Below are 27,451 nucleotides of genomic sequence, written 5' to 3' on the forward strand. Positions count from 1 at the left end.
CGTAAGAATGGTCCTCTTATATCTAAACGTACCAGGTAATCTATCATCATTTCTGCCTTCCTTTACCTTGGACTACAATAGGCTTAGTCGAATTAAGCTGGCGCCAGCACAGAAGCTCGACACTAAAGCTAATAAATCATCATAAATTGTCACAATACGAAGGCGATTCGATACGAAAAATTTTTAAAATTAGGTATAACTTTAAAGATCCTTACCTATCACATAACTGCATTAGGTACTTTAACATCTGCGAATTTAAGATATAGCAAAGGTAAATAATTATTAAGATAGATGTCAAAATATCAAGGACGGGTATGGAGACAATTTCTAATCATCTTATCAATATATAATATAAAAAACATTTTCAAGAAAAGGGGAGATATAGAATAAATGACTGTACCTCAGCAAAAATCGTGAACTCGACAGATTGAAAGGTCAAGTTCTCTTAAAAGCAATTCCAGCCTTGAACGCATGGGAATCGTATGTTTACAAACAATTCTACCAGGACATAAATTATTAATGGGTTTGCAGTGGACAACCCCCGACTCTGAATGGATGTGGTTTCCACGGAGTCCTCCCTCCTGACAGGGAAACGGATCATTATGCGCATACGACCAAATCACAATCCCTTGCGTGCAACACGAATAATGCCGTCAGGTCGAAACGTACCGTCGTTGAGTAGCTGAAAGAAGGCAACGAAGCTTGGCCTGCCTTTTTTGCATTATTGTTACATCCGAAAGACGTACGCTCAGAACAAATTTTGCTCTTCCAATATCTTCTGCCCCCTGACAGTCTTTCAGGTTGCTAAGTCGGATGTTTAGCTTTTTCATAACTGCTTAATGATGCCAAATGATTTACCTAAAGAGGATAAACTAATATTTACAATATTTTTTTGCACTAGTGCGCGACGGGCTTAGCGAACGTAAAACACTAAACCTATGTTCAGAAATAAAGCAGTGTACAGATGAGAACTACACATGATACACGTGACCAAACGGGTCTCCCATAAGGTAGCTGGAAATAAATGGGCTAATTGATGGGCATTTTGCTTGTTAGGATATGAGCAGTGTTGAGCAAAGTACAGCATGAAAAATAAATTTGCTTTTCTCAACCAGAGATCTCATCAAACAATTCTGTACTTTTAGTTTGTGAAACCTTTGTGACGTTAGTTAGTTGCAAAGGCTTCAGTACCACAATTCTATTTATCTATGCATTCCATGAATTTTGCGAACATAAATCAACCTATTCCAATGTTCAAGATATTATATCGCTACAAATAAACAGTTGTCTTCCTTTCGATGTTTAAACTGATTGAGTCGTCTTCACCAATGCGAACCCTCTTTCGAGTAACGTAAGGTATTCGAATCCGTGGCACTTTGATGTACCATTGAAGGCCATGCGTTAAGTCACGTGTGTATTGTCTCCCCGTCCCATCAGAAGCCACCATCCTGTCACCCCCCTGCGCGAACGGTGACAGGGAAGCTGAAATTCAAAACGAGAGGACGAAATAGCTGGAGAAAGAGAACCGAGTCGAAGGCAAGGAGGAAAGTTATAAAGAGTGAAAGTGTGGGGACGGAGGGTGCGGGGACGTTCACATGTTGTGGCATAGTCCCCAAATGTGCTTTGTACGTCTGCGGGCTACTGAAGCTCCCTTCGGCCGGCCGGCTGGCTGCCTGCTCAAACCTTGAGGTGAACGATCCCGGTGCTGTCATCGCGGTTGGAGAAGTACTCCGCTTGCTTTTGAGATCGCACTGTTACCCCTAGTAAGCGTTAGTGGACTTGAACCTTTTCGTCTTCTTTGGAGGCGCGCGAGGCAGCGACCCGTGGAAAGAAGCAATGCGGATAGGCTGGGAATATTGTCTTATCACCACTGTCAGTTGAGATGGCTGCACATGTGTGTCTGTGCCAACAACAACTGGGACATGTAAAGCCACTTGTGTGGGCTCGTGAGCTGTATGATTAACCATTGGTAACTCCCATTGATGGTGTATATTTCTGGTGCTGCAAACCGCGTCGGAACCCAGTAGTTTGTAAACGTCACACAGGTGCGAGTTAGCTCAGTGTGTGGTACGCCGGTGGCTGCGCTTCTAAGGATCAAGATATGTTTTCCAGCGCCTCAAATGGCTTTCACGTTGATACGAAGTATCTGACATATTTTGTCTAATTTAGCAATGTGCAGCGACATCGGCTGGGCGATATGACACGATGAGCTCGATAGATAACGTAGCGGTACCGAGGTGTTAAATGTTGAAGTCCAGCAAAAAACGTCAGACTACATTTTCGTAAGCTTTTCCCCTGTCTCCACTAATCTCCCCACTATTTTATTTTCAGAAGTAAGGAAGGTGACGCATTAGGAATTTGAGTCGCGTGAGTCATTTTTCTGAGATCACTAATTCTCTGAACTGTTGTATGTAGATTCTTCGTGTTCTGTGCTTAACCAAAGAAAGGGTTACAGTCTGCAAATCAGGAGTTACTTGTCTCCGTTCTGAAATATAAATGTGACTCACTTTTAAGGCGAGCATTTATCCAAACAATACCAGCAAGCTTACAACCAAAGCTTATAGTCACGATAACATTTACTCTTATAATATATCGACTAGATGATGCATCATTACTAGAAAAAATTAAAAAATTAAGAATCGAACAACAAAGACCCCAGAGTGACTTCGTACACTACTTTTTTTATTACAGGTTGTCTGGATCTAACCTAGCTGCGTCCTAGCAGCAGTCTACTGTATTGTACGCAAAAACCCATTGGTCTAGTCACTTTTGTAGTCCAATACTTAATTTGGCGCTTGTTTTTTGCTCGTTTCAGTTACTTAGTGTGGATCTCTGAATGTTTCTTTAGCAAATATTTGTTACATTCGGAGCACCTTGACGCGCCCATATTTCATCTCGTATCCGGAAGTACTTCTAAAAACGACACAGCACTCTTACGGCGTTTAGTGTCGGAAAAAAATGGGTGCTTGTGAACATTAGTCTGGAGCCATTCGCTGTACCTATTTTTCGAGCTCTTGAAACGGGCTTGCGCGCACAATATGTAAGCTCAACTCGCCCCTCGAACCCCATGTACTTCGGGCCGATTTCTGTGCATATACTGTTTTCCCACCTTTTGAGCGCTCTGTCTCGAGTTGTTTGCTTTACCCGCTGATTAAGTCACCATTATTGGAACCGAATCATTAAACCTGCTAGCCGCTATTGATGCTTGTCAGACGTAGCGATGTGACATAGATAGGCAGGTGCCACTGAAATAACACCAGCGTACGGGGGCGGGCTTCGCGGTGCTATGCAATGTAATACAAGCCAAAAGAGTTTTCTCTCTTTTCACACGGCTCTTTTGCGACAGTCCATATTTCGCCTTTCGCCCAGCCTCTGATAGACGGTCACGTGTTACAAAATGACGCAATGTATAGGCCTTCACATCATGTCTTTTTGGCGCCCCGTCCACAAGGACGATTGAGTGGTGAGTGTCCTCCAATCAATGAGCCTCGATGTCTCACGTGGATCAGTTGATGAATATGCCATGGATCCATTTCCGTACATTGTCACCAAGAGCCCCGGAATGCTGCCAGCTTTCCTTGCGACGGCTTGTAACAAAGCGATGCATTGCTTTCCATTTGCTCTATCATAGTTCTCATACAGCATAGCTGATGTAATGGTCAAGCGAAAAAGGATAACGTAGAACAAAAAAAAAATACTTAACAATTTCTTACAGTTTAATCATACCCTACGCCTAGAACACATGGCTCAACGGGACGTCGAAATCGTATTACATGGTCTAACATTGTTGTTGTCCACTGTACAGCCAACGTCTCCGATGCTATGTTGATCTTTCTCACAGGGCTTGAAAGGACTTTGGACTACTTTAGTTCGTCTTTAGTTCGAATATCACGGCCAACTCATCCTAAAAACAAAGTTAATATGTAGGCTTCAACAAAACCTTTATAAACGTGCGTGGGTAAAGCATACGTTCTCACTAGAATTCGATGGTTCACCCAACCTGGAACATGCGACTTTTGCAGTTGCGTGCTTAAGTTTTGACGTAGTGAGTAGGGGGTTTGGGGATGGATAAATAAGGTTATGTAGCCGGTCCACCTTGGGTTCGACGCCCCATAATTATGTGGAAACCTAGACGAGTTTCTTGCCCTGGGAGGGCTAAACGCGCAGCGGATTCGCGTATGAAGGCTCGTTATAACATTTCTATAAGGCGTTCAATAAAGAGCACCGCTGAGCACGAACTCTAAAATATGAGCTATTATTAAATATATCGGCGATCCTTTTAATCCTTAATCAGGCAGCATACGCTGGTCCCGGAGCGCTAGTCACGACACATATTCCCAATTTGATAATGCCTTTTATTTAGGCATAATTTCAACCTTCACTTTCCGCTGTTTGCAGTCGTTTGTCGATGCGAAATTACTGCTTGAGGTAGCAGCGTCAATCCTTATGTATACGCATTGTGCCTATAAAGTATTAATTTCATGTCCTGATTTGTAACAAGCAAGAAGAAAGCAACATTTCCTGAGCTTGCAGAGGAAAGATTTGGATAGTATTCTTCCAATTATCGAATCGTTCTCAGACAAATGCTTGTGATTTCGTTCGTTCCCTCATTTTGTTAATTGATCCTTGCGTTGATCTTCTCTTGTGGGGTATATTAGTCTTATCGTCTTAGCCGATCAGTTAGCTATTGACAAGTTGTAAAATGTTCCGGGTTTTACAGCCAGAACCACCAGTTCTCAGAATGAAACACAGTACCTCTACGCAATGAATCTAAACCACCACGCGTCCCTAACAAAAACGTTAGCCTACAGAGCTATCACGGTGACAAGCCAAGCAGATTTTGAAAGCCTCATTATCATTGGGAGTTCCTTTTAGAAAAACGGATACATTTTAATCAAATTGTATAACACATATTCTTTGCGCTACTTGGAAGTGAGTTAATCGAAAGACCTCAAGAATAACGAAGCGTGTTATACTATGGGTGATTATAACAACAAAACTTGCACCAATGTCATATCTATTGCTTGTCTTGAGTAGCTTTTCAGCCTTGGCTGCATGGATTCCTTCAACGCGCATTGCGCCCAAGACGATATAGCTTTTAGAGTTTATTTCATATTTTTTAATCAGTACAGGAATAAGGAGGAACACGACGTAGCTGAACTGCGAACGTCCTGTCACTAACGTAAATGGCTACGCAATTCCACTGCGTTATAGCCATCTCGTTGACTTTCAGTTTAGCGACGTGATACATGCTTGATTCCAAAGGGCTCTTTCAAAACAGGACGATGTCTCATCCTACGGCCGTCATCAAGGTAACCATAGCATTTTGCAGTGAAATACTTTGGTCAAGAAAGTGTATCAATTACCATATTTTGCATGATCAATATAATTGCGATTGATTTTACTGTTAAAACGAATTACTTTCGTATTAAATTGATTGAAAATTAATTGCTAAATACTTTCGTTCGAAACGCGTGCATCCATAATAGACACAAGTATAAAGGAAAAAGTTCAGGCATCTCTGTACACAATCGGGCACCGTATGTCGCTGTGATCACGTCTCGTTTCATAGCCTCTTATCACGCCGAATCATAGTAAAATTAGTTTCCCCCTTTTATTAAGCAATAGTTTGCCTTGACACGACGCGGGATCCCAAAAATGGCTATGCCTCAGGCGACGATCGAGCAAAGGGCCCATCGTTTACTCTTATTTGTTCATTGAAATTAGTTTACATTGCGTTTTCCTAACACAGGTTTTATGGACCTGGCGTGGAAGCCATTAATTGAGTCAATGTCTTTTTTAAAACCGGCTGCCGCACTCACAAATAACAATGTATAATTTTGATGAGACAAAACCCTCCTGGGATCGTACAAGCAAACTTTTGTGTCGACTAGAACCCATACCGAGTACACGTAACCTATTGATACGAACTAAGGTCCAGTTATTCAGAACCTATCAGAATCTAGGATACTCACGATCACTAAATCTCTGAACACAGGGCAGGAATTCTCATTCTAAATAAACGCATGAAACGTCAGGGAGCCTGGTTATATTTAAACGAATATCTTGGACTTCATATGAGCGCGCCTCATTTCAGTACTTGAACCTTCACCAATGGTCACCTGGAATGGTCTTTGATTCGGTGCACCACCCACATTTACAGAGAAGTTTAGGTCATTGACATTGTGTGATGCAGTAATTAATGGTGTTAAATTGAGCTCTAGGTCTCGCATGTACAAAATTCTTCATATCAACGATCATTTCGAGCCCGCTGGGTAATGCTCGTATGGTATTTTCTATTGGTACAGTTAAATCATAATGTATTGTACGCATATAAAATAAGCCTATCTATCAGCCTAACCATTATAGTGCATGCATAAAAGGATCATGTATACGTACGTCGACTTCGTAAATCGTCCAACCAGATTAAATACGAAATTTATACAATTTGCTCAACCTTAATAGGACCAGAGTTACAAACGGTTCACGAAAACCAAAGCTGTGTTTAAACGGCAAATTGTTTTAAAGAATGGCAATATTTTTTATTAAGCCTTCAGCTTTGTGTGAAAATTCAACAGCGACGCAATATTACATGCGATATAATTCTGCAAGCAATATTATCCGAAGCAATCGGCCATATATTTCCTTAGAAGTATCATCTAGGTCCTATTTTTCCGTCTCGGAGAGACCAAAATATTATTATTATAAAGCGATAAAACCAAGACCTGCTGTAATTAGTGAATGATGCGGATACTAGTTTAATAAAAGACAATAACTTATAAGATTTTCTATTTTATTTATTACCTTTGGCGAAATAAATATCCTTTGTCAAGTAACATTTTGTTACACGGCCTTATTTAAGATGAGAAAAAACCTGTCTTTTGTCTGCCGTAGCGCAGTGGACATTTGAATTCATAAACCGGCTAGTATAGATAATCACCTAAGACTGCGAAGGCTCAATATATAATCCTACCAATAACAGACGCACTTAGTATGAAACATTTTTCGGGCGCACGACACAGTAGCGTATTAAACGGCCTACACACCTTATGGTGTTCGCTCTTCGCGACGGCGAACTACTTGCTACGTCTGGGTAACGTGGGACTACCGCGCTATTAAAAAAAATGTTTCGTTTGTGCAAAATTAATTTTTGACACGAATGATCCTTTACAAAACGCACACAATCATAAAATGGCCACAGAAAATTTGGACAAAATGTATTGATTCACGAGCATAGGATTAAGAAAAAATTCGCAGCCTTTTCGATCAATCGACACGAGTGAATTAAAAAACAAGTATAGATAAATATAGTTTACGGAATTTCCGTTTTTTTTTTTTTTTTTTTCTCTACGAAAGACAGCGCGTCTGCTTTTTCTATACTACCTTGTTACAGTATATGTTCAACACGCTTCACTAACGGACCAGCAAACGAACAGCTTCAGCTCTTTCCCGATCCAGTTCCCTGTTTTTATTAACGAAGAAAATCTGCATATCCGTTAACGATGAGCTTGCTGTAAGTAATGCTAGCAAAAGGCTAGTAGAGGGTAAAGTGATAGTCTTTTCTGTTCAAAATGCTTGAGAAATGAGAGAATTTGAGGGTCTTCTCTCAGACCCTTTTCCTACTTAACTTTTCTCCAATATATATTAAGTTTCTACTTCTTTAACAGATGTAAAATCAAACATTTCAAAATCAGTTTTTTAAACCATTCAAGAACATTTGCTTCAGTCTATATATTTTAGGGTATCACACACCCCGCATAACAGGTATACCACCGACGGGAAACGACTGCGCAAAAATATCGCCGATATCTCTCAGACACAACCACGAACGAACTCGCCGGGCAGTTGGATATCCCACCCCGCTCTGTACACTGTTGTTCTCGTTATTTTGGATTGCCCTGTGATCTGCAACCACATCGTTCGCATAAGTGTAACCTTTTCTGAATTCGGTTTGTGTGCAACAACGCCATGCCTATCACCCTTATTTCAGAAAAACAGGTTCTATCTATTAGGACGAAGTGACAACTTCACGGGATGTTCATCGACGAAAGAATCCTACGCCAATGAGCTGACTCGTGATGTTAAGTTGTGGCAGATCCAGTCGAAGGTTATTGTTGGCAGCGACAGTTGACAGGAGCTGTGGGTTGACGTTTGGGCATTATATAGGCTCAATAGTTGTGCTTTCGGGGGTGTACGTACGGGAAACGTGCGAAGTCGAACAAAGTTGGGGTCGAAGTAGCGTTCACCGCTTGTGAGAGGACACACTTGCCCTCGTGTTATGGCCTATAGAGGATTCAATGAGGTGTATCGGAGGGGCGGTGTAAGGAGGAAGGGCTTATCCTTCTGACGAATCATATCACTAGCAAGCAATCTGCGTGTGTGTGTTGCTGCTTAGGCATGTGCGATCATTGCTGAATGCTGATAACGGACCTGAGCTTAAGAATAGCCTTATTCGGGAATTTCTGCGAGAAGCAACTTGCAATATACTATAAAACGTTCCTGAGGCAACACTGTGATAACATTACACGTTTGGAAAGGCCTTGTTTGCGTACACGCTATGCCATGCGCCAAATATAAACATCGTTTACAATATCGGTAGTAGCGATTTTAAACGGCTGGCCTGTAAACTCATTTCCTAAGATTGTCTTTGTGAATCGTGTAAGAGTCCAGGGCGCTACCATTTCAGGTAACAATATTTTGGCCCCCAGGTGCGAATGATATGCATAATATGATCGATATGTGACAATAAGCTTGTGATCTCCACTGTGAGCCAACGCCCGTAGTCGCAATGATAGAGGCGAGGCATTTTTTCAGTATTTCAACTGCAAAGGTTCGAGCAGGGGGCAAGTTCTACTTGTCGCTAGCTGTTACTAGTTGTTAGAGAACGGATTAAATAACAGGTAATATATTTAATCCGTTCGAAGACGACCAAACAAATTGGAGGTTAATTAAATCGATGAAATCACCAGCATCGATATAACAGTAATAATTGTACTAGTTACTGATTAATTAAGCATGCCTAAAACATGTTTTTTTATTAGTAATTATTTTATCAATAATAAAGGCGAAATATAGAAAGGAAAAAAAAATGTAAACTTGATAATTCTCTTCGGGCTAATATCAGAAGAGGCACTATTATACAATTAGATTTTTCTAAAAATTATAGAATTTTCGCTTTACTACTAACAAACGAAGTACTGCTGTCTCAGTCCGTTTCGACCATATCTGCAAAATGTTGACTCGTCGAGAAGTTCCGACAGTAAACAATTCTTGATATTTGGGTGTTCGGCGATGGATTAGTCAATATGTCCTGAGCCACGACAACTTCGCCTATACTGCAACGTCTACAAACATTAATAACTCAGCATGACAACAGCGGGTTATTGTGAAAATATCCAGGCACTTCTCTGAGAATCACTCTTCAACGAAAGGGACTTTTTTGCGTCATTTGTGTGTCTCCCAGAAAACTGCTTTTAGCTCACAAAATAAACACATTCTGTACAGACACACGCTCGCCTAGACACAATATATATGACATGAAACTGTTTGTTACTAGAGCTGAAATCAGTGATTCCTAACGTTTCGACTAAAACAATAACATAAATAATCAACTATATTCCCATGAGGGATTTCCATGGGCCGGAGTTGAATCGAATATTTAGGGGTGTTTTCAATTTTTTCCATCATTCTTTCGAATAAACGCTTTACATAGTAATACAACGGCAGAGCTTGCTTCTGCTACAATTAGTGGACGATTGAATCAGCGAGTCATCGTGGGTTTAATGCGTCCTGAACTACAGCTAACAGAAGCCCCAGGACAATAATCTCTCTATCGAACCGAGCTATCGGTATGCGTGTGTGGTACCAAATGGAAGTCGATTCGGGAGTAAGACGACGTTTTTGATGAAATGTTTACTCCTCGTTTGCGACGACGTATAGCAAAATCTGTGTTCGGAAGGATAATAACTAGGGTAACTTGATCGAGTGACTGATTGTTTCGATGCTGCCCTTGCCGACGCCAACGGCTGAACTCATCGATTCTAAACTGGCCGGACTCGTCTATTCTAGGTACGGTCTACCACGATTAGCAGCGAGGAACAATCTAACAACATTCTTTACAATCTTGCATTTGGTAAAAAGTGACCTCGAGCACGCATCAAACGTACAAATGCACCTTTGGTTGTAATAGTTGAAGGCTTCATATACATATATATATATATATATATATATAATATGATATCACTAAACTAAATATGCGCTATTTGGATCGATAAATTTATGTCTTTTTTGTGATAACACCGTAATGTCGGCAGTGCAGGATGTGCGCGGTTTTTAGGCAAAAAATTGTGTCAAGTGATACCTCTATTGAAACCGCTGAACATTATTAAGGAAGTTCTTCAGAACGGATGGTGGTGATCTGAAGGTGCAAGATCCAGCCTTTTACGTGGCAAATGCATTGAAATTTCTCATCAGCGCAGATGCTACTTAAACAGTGGCGTCTACTGCTGTGTGAGCTCTATGGTATGTGAGCTCAAACACTTGCGCCTTCTGAAAGAGGGTGCTTCTAACCCTGAAATTTTACCTCATATCTATCTAAATTGGTTGCAAATATAACAGTAGCCGAATTTCCTATGTGTACCAGAAAATTCAGTAGGGAGACGGAATCGACTATTCAGTAACCGTAGTCCGTGAGCGTATCCTGAAGCTTGTCAGTGTGGCTGGAGTTCGGCTGGTCGAAGCAGGCGTTGAAGTCGCCGGCAATGACTAAAAAACGAAGGGACATCGCTTCCAGTCTCTTAACAAGTTTCCTCTCCTGTACGTCTATTTATTTCGAACATCGCGGAGCAGTGTATTAAGTAGAAATAACAGGAGGTTAAATGGATAAAGTGCTTAAGTTTCCGTTAGGACAAGATGTTTGTACTGTCCAAAGCTTACATGAGAAGCAGTGCTGGAGCTTCGTCACATGAATAGGCCAACTATGATACAGATTTTGCTGATTTGCGAAATATAGACGTAAAAAAAAAGTAAAAATGCGATATATTACTCTCGAATAAATACGTTAATTTTTGCTGCGCTGACTGATGAGTAGCGACAATCAGTGGTAACTTTGAAGATCTGTTCCTTAATATATCGTAATCAGAAGTACAGCTTATCTGCTGATGAGGTGGAAAGCTAGTAGCACAAAAGGCAACGATATAGGTTGTATCATACAGTAAAAGTGCATCAACAAACATGACTATACATGATACGCAAGCCTAGAATTTAGCATGTCTTCACTACAAGTTACGGTAAACGAAATAATCCATAAAGAGTTACTATGTTGACAAGCTGTACCGTCAATACTCAGAGGTTCGATTTCTTTAAACCAACCTATGATCAGAGAATTTCGTGCTGTAAATACACCGTACCCCCCAGAATTTCCCGTGAGGATGAAGCGTGTGAGCGTTACAGAATCACCAACAGATACAACTGAGAAGATCAAAGATCTTTGATCTAACACAGCAGGTATTTGAAATCAAATATAAACAAATACTTAATGTTTTGAGTATACGTAAACGGTTAATTACGTTGAAACGCTTCAACTTATACTATTCGAATTAAACCGCCGCAGTTGCAACCCGCGCTGGTTATCACTGTACACATTTAATGTACATAAAAGAAAACGCAATTCCTCAGTTTTAATAGTGGCTTAATTAGACTTCGAAGCCTGCGCACTTCGAATCCGAGCCTTATTAGCTCATCGGAAACCAATTGCCGAATCGCTTAAATAATTCGATTGCAGGGCAATTGTTATTCATACGTTCCGATGCCCAGTTTCATAAATAGTACATGGCAGTGTACCAAATTTTATTGAGTTGGATCAATTTATCGAGGCTCACTTCTGGCTACGCTGAAAAACAGGCGAAAATAGGCTCGGTCTAATTGTTTTATCAAGGCCCTATAAAACGTCTGTCATTAAATAAGGAAAGTTTCGTCAACTATTAAGATGTTCCTCATGAAATGGGGCATAATAAACTCCTATTTTTCAAAACGTTTTGCACAGAAGGTTAATTTTTAAGTAAAATATGCACTATTATTATCTGTTAGTATGCACCATTATGACTTGCTGCCCTTTTGAATGATAGCTTATCTATTCCAATGCTGAAGTTTAGGAACTATCGACGGGCAATTTCTCCATATTATGAAGATTGAATAACTCTCTAATTAAAAAGCTGTCCGGGTCTTGCAAAAAAATAATCATCTGTGGGAGTGTGGTATGCGACAGGAAACCGCCACTGTGATCCTCGTTGTGTGAGGTCGAACGCTGTCCTGTTGTAAAACTGGTTTGCCTCTAACTATTAATTTTGACTATTTATTGTGTGGTTTTTCATTGTTTTGTCCACTTGTTTGCAGAATACTTCAGCTGTAGTCCACTACGAACCAGGACATACGGAGCTACAGTGGATAGACCTTTAAACACAGATACCATGAACCTCTGCAGCTCTACATTTGTTTTAGGCTGATGTCCCGCTACCTCTGGTTACATCCAGTAATTAATGTACTAGTTCGAATGGAACGTTCACCGACTACAAACTTTATATGCACACATCGCTGCAGTTATAAACCTGTACTCGTTAAAAACTTACATTTTTCCTATTTTCAAGGGCTCACTACAATCCGCCTGCTAAAAGCTGTAACGACGATGTCCAAAACAAAGGTCCCCAACCAACTGGAAAAAATACGGGTAAATATCGAATCTTAAATAAAAATATCACATTGCTAAACAAAGACACATTTCGACTTGAAATCATTAATCATTTATCAGAAATCAGTAATTAAACACAGTTTTTCGGGGTGTGGCTGCTTCACACTGTCGGGACTAGAGGATTCATCAGCGCAGCCGATATTGTGTAGTCATTTTATCAGTTTAACAGCCGATCAGTCGTTTAAAATTGATCGCAAAAAATCGTTTTTGCGTTAAATTGAGTTTGTTATGTTAATCGAGCTCGGTAATGTCTCGGCCACTTAAGTCAACCTATCATATTAGGCTACAATAATAATAAACATTACACAAACACGAGTGGATCAAGCGTCTTCGGAAAGAAGCAACATGAACGGAGAGCCCTTCTGAATAATTTCTAAGATCTCTTCTTCACACAGATTCTCTTCTTCTACGATGTCCTTTTCCCTCCCGTACCGTGCGAGCCTCCAGCGCGTCCATGATCATAACGAGCGGCCTCATACTCTTTATTATGGGTCTCCCTAAACAACGAACATGTCTCTAAGAGTCTTACTGGTGCACGCAGCGCCCAAAATCAAAAGCTACATCAAGCATCGAGAAATGTTGCCCCTTTCTTTTATTCAATGCTGGTTTTCCGCAGGACCACTCTGGTTTTGGCAGGCCGGTTTCGGATTCAACGGGATGAACACCATTTCTGTACACATTGTGCCTTTGACCAAGATATTGTACGTGGCCGTTTGCTCCGGCTTTCGAGGACAATCAGCCAGTCGTAATGTTACGCGGAATGATTGTTTTTCCCCCGTATGACGCCTCGAGAAACTAGAGTTGGGCGCCGCGTACAGATGCCACGTTCAGGTCGCTACATGGCTTCGCTTCTCTAATGTTTTGCGATGCGAAGGTGTTTTGCATTATACAGTTGAACTATTGATAGTAAACATTTTTTGAACGAGTTCTGTTTCAACGATAACAAGAAGCAAATTTTTGTTGCTTATATGGCTCCTATTGACTGATATTTTACCAGAAAGACCTTAATTTGGTCTTAGTTTATCTTCATTCACATTAATCTGAGGACGCCGAACGATCCTAGGATCCTGTATCCCGGTGCTAAGGAAAGTTATATTTTTGGGTCTGACCATGCTCAATACCTTCTACGCTCCTCTTAAAACATGTGAGGCCACCAGACAAGAAAAATTACGGGAGACAATACAACGCCTGGGAGATCAATGGATTGAACCGATTGGGCCTAACCACTCATCCTATTCACTACCGTCCAATCTCTGCTCTTCAAAGTTTGATTCCCCATACCGAAAATCTGGTTGCGACAAAACAGGATTTTTATTACTGAGCAAAAAGTTGTCCAGTTTTGCGCCTTCCACTTATACCACTTGTACCAAATCTTTCTGAGCTAAATCGCTCAGTTCATTACAGCGATGAAAAACATTTGTGGTCTTCTTTTTTGTTCCTTGGCAAGGCTCGCTTTCTTACCCGTCTTCCTATCTCATCCTCTCATTTATCGTCGCACACAGCTGCTTCGAAAATTGAACCCTGCCACTGACAGCAGTCCGACATAATTTGAGGGCTGGGTTGGCCTATTTTCTGATGAGTAGCTCTATTTGCTAGTGAAATTTTGGTAGTGCAACGTGTGTTCACTGAACAAAACGTGTGTCGAAAGAAACGGCTTTAGCTTCCACGTTTACACTAGATTATATATAGTAGAGTTATCCGTCCAGGCTTTGGTATCGTCATTGGCTTTGCCTGTTCGCGAAAAAATTAGGTCTCGAAAGGCGCATGTTAATGGAGTTGCGCGACTGTACTGCGGTTGTTCTTTGCCGCTCCCCGCTAGAGATGCATTGCTTAGCGTTACGCCGCATCTATCTTTCGACCTGTGTGCATGACAGCTTTCTCTCTTTCGTTGGGTTGATAGCGACGGTATTTTCCTCCCGATAATGTCTATTAGCACCTATATATGTACATATGGAATAGTGTGAAGAAGCAGACCATCACTCGTCTGCTGAACACGACGATATCGAGGCTTAAACGACAATGGCAAGCTACCGCATCCGCTGGCAGAAGCCTGGTAGGCGTGTAGGAAGCTAGCAAAGGATAAGATTGCAATATTTGGAATTGTTCATGAAACGCATTGTGTCATATACAGACGTCGAAGACCGCTTCACCTTCTTCGACCTATGAGATTTAGTAACAGACAAAATATCCTGTGCAGATGTGTAGGAAAGGATCTGGCATCGAAGTAAAACATTTTTGGAGTATGTCTACCGATGTGGCGTGTTCCCAACGAACACTGAGCATTTGCGAAGTATTTACCGTGTTTTAGATATTGCGCAATTTCTCTTCGATAAACCCGTACGTCTCATGCTTGCGGTTCCTATTTTTTTGATTGAATATTATCCAATTTTAGCTTTCGATATGAGAAGAAAAAATTGGCAAAATCAAGCGTCACTCGTAGGTTTCCGCCGTTGAGGACAATCTAAAACGAAAGAAGTGCACAGAACCTTCAGGCGGTGAAGTAGCGAAATAGTTAAATCTCAACAGAAGTGATAGAACCATTTCATTATTTATTGGGATTTTATTTATCATATATCAGCGAATGGGGGTTTCGTAGAAAGGCTGACATGCTCCAACCGGAGACGCGGTGCCATACATGCGTCACGACCTCGGTAATCTGACATAAGAAACAAAGCTATTTAATGCCGCTGATGACTGCACGACCCATGAGCTTCAAGAAAAAGAACTACAAACCTTGAAGAGAACTGTAGCATCTAGAGGAAAGGGCGCTAATGCCAACCTCCCTTACCAATATACAGTACTATAATTACTTGTCTTATTGCGAGACGGTGATGATAGTAAAAACTCGACATTAGGATATTTACCCCTAATTATCACGCACGGATCGATGGAGCACCGTAAGACAAGTCACCGGTAGCATAACAAAAATTTATAACGTACCAGACTCCTAAAAGCCGTCTAATGATCTGCTGCTTTATCCATTGTAGTTATTATGGCGGCTGACGTCTTTTATAAATTATCAGGTCGCTAGCCGTCGTTCCGTAAAAGTTCTCCAGAGACCTATAAATTCTCCACTCAGTATACATAGGATCACTGCGATTCTCTGACTGCTCCTTTAGTTAAGGAATTACAATATGCGTATAGCCATAGCTCGGCGTTACCGCGCTCCTCTAATGAAAATTGGTGATTCCTAAGACGAAATTAATCGAACTCACATAATAAAAAGCCTCTATCAGGCATATTGCAAGTAGGTAGATATGCGCGACTCCTACCGTCTACATATGTAAACTCTACATATGTACATCACCCGAACTAATTTCGTCAAAGTGACACGAGCTGCATCATGGTAGCGAGCTTATGTATTAGTAACACTCGCGTGCTGGTATATAACACCGCGTGAATACAACTCAGGATGATCTCGGCGGTTTGATGCGACGTGAAGAAGATTCGCACAACCAAAAGGGAGCTTCCCTTTACCAGTTAGCCCCATACAATAAGTTGACGCAAAATTACACACTCCTTTACGTAGTTAGCTTCAATACATTGTCGCTCGGCATGCTGAAAAACAGAGTTTTTAGTTTGAGAGACAAGCTGTTTTTCGTATTAGGATTCAGGCTCATTTATCCCATAAGCTTCTCGTACACTAAAGCCGCTAAGTAGGGATTTGCGCTTGCCTGAAAATCCGAAGTAGGAATGAATCCGAAGACACACACATAGATAGCGAAGTTATAAACATCATAACAGGCGTAGCGGCTATTTTCTGGATAAGAAATCTTATAGATTCAGATGATTTTCGGGACGAGTTGTTTTTATACTGTACAGATAATTGGAATCAGGCGAGCTCGTAAATGATCTAAGAACTACGCAAGACTAGTAATAGTTAATGACAAATACGTCACCCATTTCCACATAAGCCATTCCCACAAGCCAACTTCTATCTAGCAGCACGTTACAGAAAACATTTTAATCTGCTATCATTGTAATACATAAGATAGATCATTCCAAGATATATGTGAAACACGCCAGCCTGCGCAGACTATATATGTCTATAGGGAGAGAGAGAAACGGGGACTAGACGACAGCTAAGGATCAAGCAGACGACGCCTCTCATCTTACTGTTGTCTGTCACCACCGTCCTGCGCACTCAATACACAGATATAAGTACCTGTGGTACCATCCGTTCCTATCGGTAAACTAGAGTGCAATTCTTATTAGGATTTTAATATGATAAAGAGTGCAACAGGAGCAGGAACGCAAATAAGCTAGGATGAAACGAATGCTCGACGAAGACCTAATAGCTCCGTTTCCCACCTACAAGTTTCTCATAAAAAGGTTGATATTTGTTTTTCATTCAGAGCGTTCGTAGTGGATATGACAAACAGCGGGCAAAAAAGCGGCGGCGGCGGCGGCGGCGCTGGCGGCGGCGGCGGCGGCGGCGGGGTCGTAACAGGGCATAGACCTCTGCTAAAGTTTACCAGAGCAGAACGCCCTTTTCGATGTTATTCTTATGATTTCATAGGTTTGTAACATACTTTTCTTGATTGCTTTTGACATTTCCACAACGCTTGTAAGTCTAGCGTCTCCATGTAAAGGCTTCGTCTTCTGGCCGACCATTGTTTTTGCCGTCTGCCAGCTGGTCAGACCGGCAAGTCGGCAAAATTCAACACGAGCCCTTCTCCGCGTTGACGACTCTTCTGTGTATGGGCAGTATAAAAATAGCGAAGGAATAGTAGCCGGTAACACTGGTTGCGACATCTGGCAGCGCAGGACATATTTTTCCCAATCTAACTCAAATGCGAATGTAGAAGATTATAAATGTACCAATAAGTCCGGTAGCTATACGTTGCGTTTTGTGCGTTTGTCGGCCACATCAGAATACGCAGATGTTGGACTTTAGAATTGTTTTTCAGTAAAAGTTTTCAGCTGCCCTGGTAGTTCAGCGTATTTCATACGTGGAGTTCTTAAACGATTTTACTGAGTTGTTTTTAACTCTTTTTAAGAATATTGATGATTAAAACGGCTTTTCTGCATCACACGAAACCGCTCTGAAGAGTAGCGTAACATAATAACGCGTCAACCATCTGTGTCCATAGGTGACAATGATACTACAGCTTAGTAGTAAAGGCTAATGTATCAACTGGTTTAGCAAACCGCTATAGTATTTTTCCCATGCACACATCCGTTTATTCATCTGAATCACATGCCTGATTCTCTCTTCGTTCGAAAAAACTAAAAAAATCTAAACCTGTCGCAACACACCTGAAATCATCAAACAAATACGTAGAAACTTGTTGTGACTACTCTGGCATTATATACCCGTATTTTAAGTATAATATTACTCAAGGCTGTGATGAACATATCAGCAATTCTGTATTTTCCCCGGGATACATTAGCAAATCGCATGCGTCATAGGAGCTCAAGGACCTGTTCGAATATGAGGCTATGTGACGGATGAAAGTACTAAAAAATAAATACACACCTTCGTTACCATACAGCGCTTGCAGGCCCATTTGCAGACATTTAGGTATTGGCGAAACCTGACGTGGAAGCATCCTTCATTATAGTTAAACAAGATCTGTTACTGGAATGCTTAGATAATAGGGTACTGATGATATAGATATGCTCCGGGAGAATTGTCATGTACTTGAGATCTGAATAATTTATACTCGCCTGGATGTCAGCGCCTTAGTCCTAATCGTATATTATGTGAAACGAATTTTAGAGAACCTTAGTGTCCTTTAATAAAATTAACGTTTTATGATACGCACACATTATAGATGAAACAGGTAAAAAGTTCGACCATCCTGCAGCATAACATTTATGATCAATCCGACTTTGTACGACGAATTCGCCAGCTATTCTTATATGGTTAATTTGTTAGTAATGGTCAAACAGTATCCAGAAACAATATGCAACAGTACATAATAAATAAACACTTCGAAAAGTTTGGCCTTTTCGAGTGATTATCGAAATTCGAACTGTGAAGTGAGTATAGTGAAGTAGGAATCGATTGAAAATTAGTTTTTTTTTTTGGGACTTAGGTGCTTTGTATGTGCGAAGTTTGCGTCTCTTTCTTCGAGTCATGAATTTTTGTCTTTGTTACCTCGGCCTAACTTCAGCTAATTCAATGCCTCTTCCAGTAACCTCATACTTCATTCTTTACTGCGCGTTCGAACGAGCCAACAAAAACTAATGAAATAGTTGACATTGAGCGCAGAGTAGCAAACCAGCTCTGTTATAGGCTTCCAGTTCGGTGCTCTGAGTCAGCCGCATGGCTTTACCGTTGACTCGCAACATGGCTTATGGGTCATACGTCAATTTCGATAATGTCCCAGCAAGCAAAGCTGCAGAACGCATTCCAATGCATAAGCCCAAGCTTTGCTTTTCTTTTTTTTTGGTTATTGCCTGTTTTTTGAACTAATATTGAACTCTGTTCCGAACCAAAGCCCCCCACCAGTTGGCCGACAGTATCAGACAAACAGTAGCTGTAAAGTCTGGTCTGCATAATGCATTTGCCCTCAGGCTCCATAAAAAAGAGAAGGGTGTCCCAATCAAGATGCGGCTGTCGTGAAACGAAACAACGTTGGCCGGAAAATGTTTGTGAAACTAAGAAAGGCTGATCTACATTGAAAATAAGAACATTTTAAGACGGTCGAGATTACGCTACCACACACCTCATCCGGCAGTCTCCGTACCAGCGGACGGGGTATTTAACATACGGCAACACTTTAGCTGCCCGCGCCATTAACCCTGGGTCGGAGGAGCACAACTGCCGCACTGAAAGTCTGTTCTTAGAAATAAATTCAATAAACTAAATTCTGCAGTCGAGTTTGCCAGAAATAATTGGCCGGAAGCCCAAGTTAATTATGAAACGATGGCTTCGACACCGTCGGAGTGAACGACTTCAGTGGAAGGTCGTGATGACAAATACGAGAGATTCAGACCGGGCAACCAGGAGCCGAATTTCACAGTCGATTATGTGTCATGCAGAGTGACCGATCGTTTAAATGTGGTTTACTGTATAATCTACTATATTTAACGAAATGGTTGTAGGTAGCATCTAGATAATTCTACTCTAAATAAATAGTTTCCAAATAGGTGGGTATTAGCTCGGATGCGAAGAGAGCCTTAATTACTTTATTTATTATCTAGCGATCCCTTGCAATAAAAAGTTTCTTTTGCTAAAAAATAATAATAAATAATAAATGCTAAATAATAATAATAAAAAGTTCATTTGCTATATTGCGAGTATAGAAGTTGCCTTCTTAATAGCGTACTCAGTGCTTTAAACGTAGTACCAAGGAGCGAATTGAAGTAACTGTGATTATAAGTTACACAAGTACAAAATTATATATTGTTGATGAGAGTCCGGCTCTCGAAAGGGCTCTATAACATGTCAGAGAAAAAAATGTCTTTTCTAGCTGACGAATATATATTAAAAAGCTTGTAGTGGCTTATGTACAGTAACGCACTCTTGTCCACTTGAAACTCAGTCTCCATAGTAGATTTCATGATCAAATAGGTTTTAGTATCGGTAGTCATATCAGCTGTCATCTGCCCGCCGAGTTGTTTTGGTTGGTTCATTTTTTTTCCTTAAATGATAAACAGCCCTTAAGTATTCGCTCTCTCTCTCTACTTTTCTTTTTATAAAAGCTAACACCTCTTAGCGTCCACATGTTCACAACGCGCTTGCTTTTTCGGCTGTTGATTTGCCAAAGACAAGCTTTTCGAGTTTTCAGTTGCTGCAAACTGCGGTCTATCGATATGGGAACTGCTGGTCCCCCGCGATTTAGGGAAGCGAATATGAGCACAGCGGTTTTTCGGTCGGCGTTACTAATATCTAATAAAAAAAATCACCCTTTACTTAGCGTTTTAGTATTATTCCTAAAATAATATTTTAGTATTAGCAGATTAGTAGTTTAAAATTACATGTTAAACTATTAATCTGGCCAACTCTGAAATGGAACAGTTTTTGAATCACGCTCTGCGAGAAGGAGAACTTCGGCTGATAAATAGTCTGATTTTCTAAGAACTTGTAAGTGAAAATCGGTTAAGTTTACTCCAGAATAAATTAGTTCAGGTACAATAACATCCTTTGATTTTGTTATCAAGTTCGACGCCCACAGCGGCTCAGAAATTTATCACAAATTGATGAAAACATCTAGGAACGAGGCTTTGAGCAAAAACATAGTACATGAATAGTATCAATATTTGAAGGCAGGAGATTGGAGTTTTGAATGCCAGCGAAGAGGTCTAGCGACCGAACGTGCCACAATCGAACAGACCGTTTATGAGACCAGAACTTAGAATGTAAGGACTATGTCGGATCAAGCCGGTACTTCGCGTATAACTTATTACACAGTTGTAACCCAAAAATCGAAAAGGCGGAAACGAACTAAGAATTGATCATTTAAGGGTTGACCCCAAACCAATTGAAAGTGCGTGTGCTACATCTCACGTACAAGTTGCACAACTCTAATAGGCAAAAACCTGCCGGAAGCACACGAGCGCCATAGACAGAGCATAATTCAGTATCTTGTGCCAGCCAGAAAGAAGCCAGGCAAAAGAATGGTGTTGCTCTAGAGAAAGGTCGGATTGGGCGGCAATGTCGAGTAGCGTCGGGCGTAAGCCGATAGTAGTACTTCCAATGGATATCAGGGGCATCCCCTAATATAAGACGTTCACCGAAATTAAAACGGTGAATTCAGCTTGCTATCTTAAGTTTCTGAAAAAAAAAATCATTGACCGGTGGCACGGCAACCGAAGGCGCACACTCTAGTTACCTGATAAACAACACTGGACTTTATTGCCATCCCTTAATTGAAACTTCCTGGATTAAACAAAGGAATAGTCTACGCCGGCTGCAACCCGCTTACTCCCACAATCTAAGTCCGTGTGACGGAGCTTCCCATAGCCTAAAAAGGACCATTGGTGGGGAAGTATATCCCACCATCTATTTACTTCGAGAAACGACAGAGAGAGAAACGCGAATGCTAGGTTAATGACTATCCCGAAACTGGAAAAGCGCTAGAACAAGTGTGTAAAAAAGAGAGGAGAGTACCTTTACGACACGATAAAGAAAACATCACTTTAACCCAAATACTTGGGCTATTAGCGGGCAAACTGTAATGAAACATACGAAAAATTCAAGTGGTTTACGAATATGAACTTCATATTGGAACTGCAGCGACGTAAACAGTTTAAAACTGGGATAAGTTAAAGCTTCTGCTACGGAACCACTACGAGCCGCCAGTTAAATTCAGAAAGGATATTTTAAACCCCGAGAAGGAGAACAGGAGGAAGAAGGAAATTAAAATAATAATAATGACCATGGCGAGGATGAGCCGTTCACGATATTTGGGAGGTGCAGCTATAGCCTGATGTTTTGATTAAACTAGATACTAAAATAAACGCATCTGATAGTCTTTTTTTTTTTTGTTGTTCAATGCTTTCGGTTATTATTTGTGTGAACAAGTTTTCGAAATGATCTCCTTCATATGGTAGCAATAACTTACTCTTAATAGGAGGTTTCAACTTATCTGGGGTTTCTCCAACAAACCAATGAAATAACATATTAGCCATTTTCCAATACGAACCAGCAATGGTCGCATGTTTGTAGCTACTGTGGAAACACATTCGGAAAATACATGTAAATCACATAGATTACGCTGTTCCAAGCGCCTCATAATTTATTACAAGGATACTGTTAATTGATTTTTACAGTCATTTCTTCGATTTATTGTCCTATCTAGTTTCATATGTTACGTAAACCTCGACTGGTAGTTTAACTGTGCAGTGGCTTCAGGGTCTTACTCGTAAGTAGAAATTTCTTTTTACATTAGAGATCATACCGTCAGCAGAATGTTGTCACTAGAGAGATGGAATACTTTGGGCGCTGAATTTGTATGAGGGTTTACTTTGTAGTCCAATAGTGGCAAAGACCGCTTTGAAGAGCGTCCTTTTTTATCATGTGTATGCTAATGCACAGCCGGAACTATTGCCCATGGTAGTCCTTTTGTCAGCTTGCATTTAAGGTCCTGCTAAGTGATTCCTTGGTCGTGCCGGCTGCTTTCGGCGTGGGCTATACGACCAAGTAAATACGTGTCGACTATTACTCCTAAATCGCTCAGGAAGGGTTCGTTTACTTATTAATCACACAAACGGCCCTTTGACGGATTAATTGTTCGTTTGGCCGAGAAAAAGGAGCACGGGCTGCTGGAGCGTATAGTGTTTGCTGATTAGCTGACCGTTTCCTGATCGGTATCCTGGGTTCATGCCATGTCAATGCAGAACGCAAAGAAAAACGATGTAGTATTAGCTAAGGTTTTCGCTTTTGGAGCTCTTTCATGTAGCAATATATCAACGCTTGGCTTGATGAATAGCAAGTCGTTCCCGTCGTCGGTCCTCAAAAGCAGTACTAGCGTTTCCTGATATTCAGGATTTTTCACATTTGTGCGTATTGTGTAGGAGCGCCAATGGGGGTCGGCGTAATGCCTCTCTACCTACCCATGAACTCAGCGTAACACTTTCATCTTGAAGGGGGCCGGCAGTGAAGGGTGATGCTGTGTGGGTAGACGTGTTCGGGCCTTGAAACGACAAACGAGACCACAACAACTGATACAGAGTCTTGAGGGGTTCTTTATTGCTTGGTCGTGTTATCCTCCTGGAATTGGGGTTCACTTCGCTAGGCAGCTACCTGAAGGTATGAAGTAGGTCATCCTGAAAACTTCATCAAACATTTAAACCGTAAATATACTTCTACTGAGAGACTCGGGAGACTGATACTCTATTTTGTTTTTGAACTGTGTGGTCGCCGCTAGATCTGATATTTGCTGTGTATCTGCGTCGTGATTTTTTCTTCCTGTGAACGTTACTTGATTTGCCTTGAGGAAATTTTCTTCCTAGATATCTTTTATTAACAGTAACACAACTACGAAACCATGCATCGATTTGTATGCACTTCTAAGTGTGAAATTTTTTGTCGACTGCTCGCAAATAAACTAATCGACGGAACTTCGTACGTGTATTATTTCACACATTGATATGTATACATTTTATAGTTGAACTGAATATAATTTTTCGGGAATAAAAAATTATATATTGTCATTTGCAATAGTATTACTCTGTTGTCTTCCTGTACTTATGAAATGGAACCTTTTAACAAAGCTTGCGGTAATTTTTCCAAATTTTATCAACAAATAACCCAACTTTCTCACCTATAGGAGTAAAAAACCAAAGCCCCTGTGACGACCGTGTTCCCCTTTTTTTTTTCTTTGGAAATTCTGTAAAGAACGAGCTCAAGTATTAATCTGAACCGACTAAAGGAAAGAGCCATTTAGAGTGCGACATCCGTAGACCGCTGGAAGTTCAAGAAGTGCAAAGAACTAAATAATCTTGTGCGCATGCCCCAACGGCTAATCTTCGCACTGGCAGATCTCGACGTTCGTTACTAATTGCCGTGTCGTTTGCTGTATTTGTTTTGATTTGCGCACGCACACATCTGATCTGCCGGTCTGACATACTGTTGTTACTGAAGAGTTGATTCGGTGAATCAGCCACTGCTAAATATAGTGGACGAAGCGTCTTGCTATATGTAGAAACGCGCCGAGCGGAGTCACAACATCAAATACGACAAGTTCCTAAAAATATTATAGATCAAATAGGGAGGTGTGATGGCAAAACAATTAAATAGCTATTAAAGCTGCGAGTTTTGTCGTCGTTTTCGTCATTGCAACACAGTGTTCTGCGATTCGGCATTGTATTCTCTGATATTCTGCTGGCCAAAGTCATACTTTGAGGCTTACGCTTTCTAAAATGTATAATGAACCTTTTCACAGGGTATGCGAATTCATTCGTACGACAAATATATATCCTTATACGCTAGTGGGCTTCATTTGTTCGTATACACATCGGTCGTCCCCAAATCGCGACTGCCCTTGCCGTACCTCAGCGCTTGTATATTGTCCCAAATCCTAATAGTAAATAGTTAGAGAGGATAAAAGTTGTACTGCTTTACTGAATTGACCTAGGTTGCCGCGTTGTTTCCAGTAGATGCAATCGCAGTTACCAGGGTTCATCTAAGTTCTTTACCTTAGTTTCGGCTGATTTCGTCCAAGTTCAGCGATTACAGCGCAAGCGTTTCAGACTCGTTCGGTAAAGATAGGCTTGTAATAGTCTCGAAATATGTACGTTATTCGAGACAGTGTCTTTTGTATGCAAGAGAAATGCGTCGAGTAAATGGCATTCAAATACCTCTAACCGGGTGCCTATCGGCAGTACGGAACATAAAACTCAGAAGCATTTAAGTATGCGCATACAGGTGCACGAAGTATACTAGCAAAAATCATGTACTCATCTGTTGTTATTGTTTGTCTCATTGTCTGCTTTCTTTCCTCGGCAATGTTCGCAGATTCTGACTGGAGTTTAGCGACGATAAGTTCAGCAGGGGTGGCGAAGAATGTGAATTACTGACGAGTTCGGACTCCGCGGACCGTCACCGCGTAGGGCGGATGGCTCGGCAAAAATGCCTACCGTTTTGGGGCGAAAATGGAGCTGTTCTGGCATTGTACGTCTTCCTTTTGGCAGGTCTCGTTAACAAGAGTCGAGCTCTACTCGAACGTGACTTTGCCGACTGGAAACAGAGTGAACGCGTAATACGAACTCTGTTCGGGAAAATCCGAGGCCGGGTCGTTCTGCCCCAGGGACGCTTCCACGACATAGCCCTGCAGCCGGTAGAGGTGAGGATTGTTCAACAGCGTTGTTTATACTGCCACTTGTTTAATGGCGACGAGTCCGTGTACAAGGGCAGTCAAAACTCTACATAATGTAATTGTATATGCATGTGTTGTTTACTCACTTTTTTACTATTGGCATGCTATTATGTCAGGTAATGTATAATATGAAATACAGGATTTTAGACAATTTCGCGTTTCGATCATTTTGACTGATAAGAAAGCTTGTTGTATATTGTACAGGACAAAGAGAAGTTCGGTGTTCTTGCAAACCTGCAAATTGTGAGGCTTACTAAGAAAGTGTTATAACATAGTTAGCTGTTAAGGTCACGTAGTGCGTACTGGTTAGCGTAGGCTTTTCTCTATATTCTGTAGTTTTTGAGATGTTGATGTATACGTTTTTTTTTGCTATTACGCAAATACGAGCTAGGTTCTATCTTCTTCTTCGAGTGATTTTTCAATTCTAAGCAAAAAACTAGTATTACTTATTTAGGGTATTTTGGCATTTTTGATAACGTTTAGACTACGATTACGCAAACGTGTACTCATTGTAAAATATTTATTATGGCTATTTTCGATAATTATGCCCACGTCTAAGTAAAAAGCTACATTCACACGCCAAATTAGCACGCTACAACAGTTCCTATTAATCGTATTATAAATTTTAAATATACTTCGAAATTTTTGTCATTATTCAGTTACTTGCTGCATGAGTAGCGGACGAAAAGGGCCAACCATTCAAGCAAGGAACCCTTTTAATATACGTTTTTGGTTAAGGGGGAGTAAGTTACGAAATGGGGTATAGTGAAAGTTCCAGCACAGGTACGCTTCAAGCTAACTGTGGTCAAACACCGACAGGAGGCTCCAGTGTTAATTTTGAATAATTAAATAGGGAAATTGAGAGCCTGATCGTACAGGACAGACTTTGGGCCTTATTTGTATATGTAAAGAGCAGTTTATATTTGAAAAACGCTAGCATAAAAATATAATTCAAGTTTATTTATAGATGCCCTTTAGATTTGCTGACAACGTATAAGATGGAGATCCAGTTCGAATCAAAGTGGTTTTATATCTTCTTTGCAAAGAGAAGATAAAGGCCTCCAAACAACTCGAAAACGAATTGTAGAACCTACACAGTATTCAGCTACTGGATATGCCCTGATCACGCTGCGGAATTATATGTCCGTACTTTCTAGCCGTAACTCTTATTATTTGCTAACCGGACGCAAAAAAGCAGGCCAATAACAACTTTGTATATCAATAACCATAGTCATTCACAATAAAATATTAACTTCATTGTAATTACGACCGGCGCATTCATTTTGTACCAATAGAATGACTAGTGCATGGAATAATCAGAAGAATTCTGTTTATTTTTGATACACTGCCCATTGTTGATGTATTACTTTCGAACTTTCACATATTCAGCTATACGGTTCCGGCTGAATTGTTAATATAAACCCAGTACTTTTAATCTCAAGCCCTTACTGATCGTTTTCGTGTCCTATTGATCTCGATTTTGTCCTTTTCAACCCCACGCACGTCTGTTCAGGTATTCCTTGGTATACCGTACGCGTCGCCTCCCGTCGGTTCGTTGCGTTTTTTACCGCCGATGACACCAGCGCATTGGGAGGGCGTTCGAGAAGCCGACCATTGGGGTCCCAGCTGTCCTCAACCTCCGCCGGAGACGCCGCCTCATTGGAGTCGACAGAGGCCTTATTTCAGCAAAGGTAAGGACATAGCGGCCTGGCGAGGCTTTAGGTTATGTGCTTGCTCTTCGTGAATTTGTTTCCCCGCACGCTTAGTTGATATTTATTTACGGGACGAAAATTGAACCAGCTCTAAACTGTAAAACTTGGAATCGTTTGGTGGTATAAATTCTAAGGAATAATCAAATAAAAGCTGTGTGCTTTTCTTGTATCTAGATGACTGATTAATTTTTTATGCATTTTTATTTGTGCAGTGACAGTTCTAA

At 40.9% G+C, this 27,451-nt stretch overlaps 1 protein-coding gene and 1 long non-coding RNA gene across 14 annotated transcripts in view; one reads left to right on the forward strand and one right to left on the reverse strand.

The window, feature by feature from the left end:
* Window positions 1-27,451, forward strand: part of LOC111249489 (neuroligin-1-like) — a 67,413-nt gene that overhangs the window by 9,790 nt on the left and 30,172 nt on the right. For 8 of the 13 annotated variants that reach the window (XM_086986597.1, XM_086986606.1, XM_086986601.1 and 5 more), the window contains 2 exons: window positions 25,155-25,482; window positions 27,029-27,206. In XM_086986597.1, coding sequence (XP_086842723.1) covers window positions 25,255-25,482; window positions 27,029-27,206 — 406 coding nt within the window. In that variant the 5' untranslated portion in view covers window positions 25,155-25,254. Of the gene's footprint in view, window positions 1-7,393; window positions 7,514-12,393; window positions 12,725-25,154; window positions 25,483-27,028; window positions 27,207-27,451 lie in introns of those variants that run through there. The other 5 variants (XM_086986604.1, XM_086986599.1, XM_086986605.1 and 2 more) reach the window with 4 other exon arrangements.
* LOC111249490 (uncharacterized) lies at window positions 15,298-16,749 on the reverse strand. Its single transcript, XR_015326086.1, has 3 exons — window positions 16,645-16,749; window positions 15,961-16,303; window positions 15,298-15,401 (listed from the first exon to the last, which is right to left on the reverse strand). It is a non-coding gene; the product is annotated as an uncharacterized LOC111249490 (long non-coding RNA).

This window comes from Varroa destructor, unplaced genomic scaffold, assembly GCF_002443255.2.
Source record: "Varroa destructor unplaced genomic scaffold, Vdes_3.0 BEIS01000004.1, whole genome shotgun sequence".
Lineage (NCBI taxonomy): Eukaryota > Metazoa > Arthropoda > Arachnida > Mesostigmata > Varroidae > Varroa > Varroa destructor.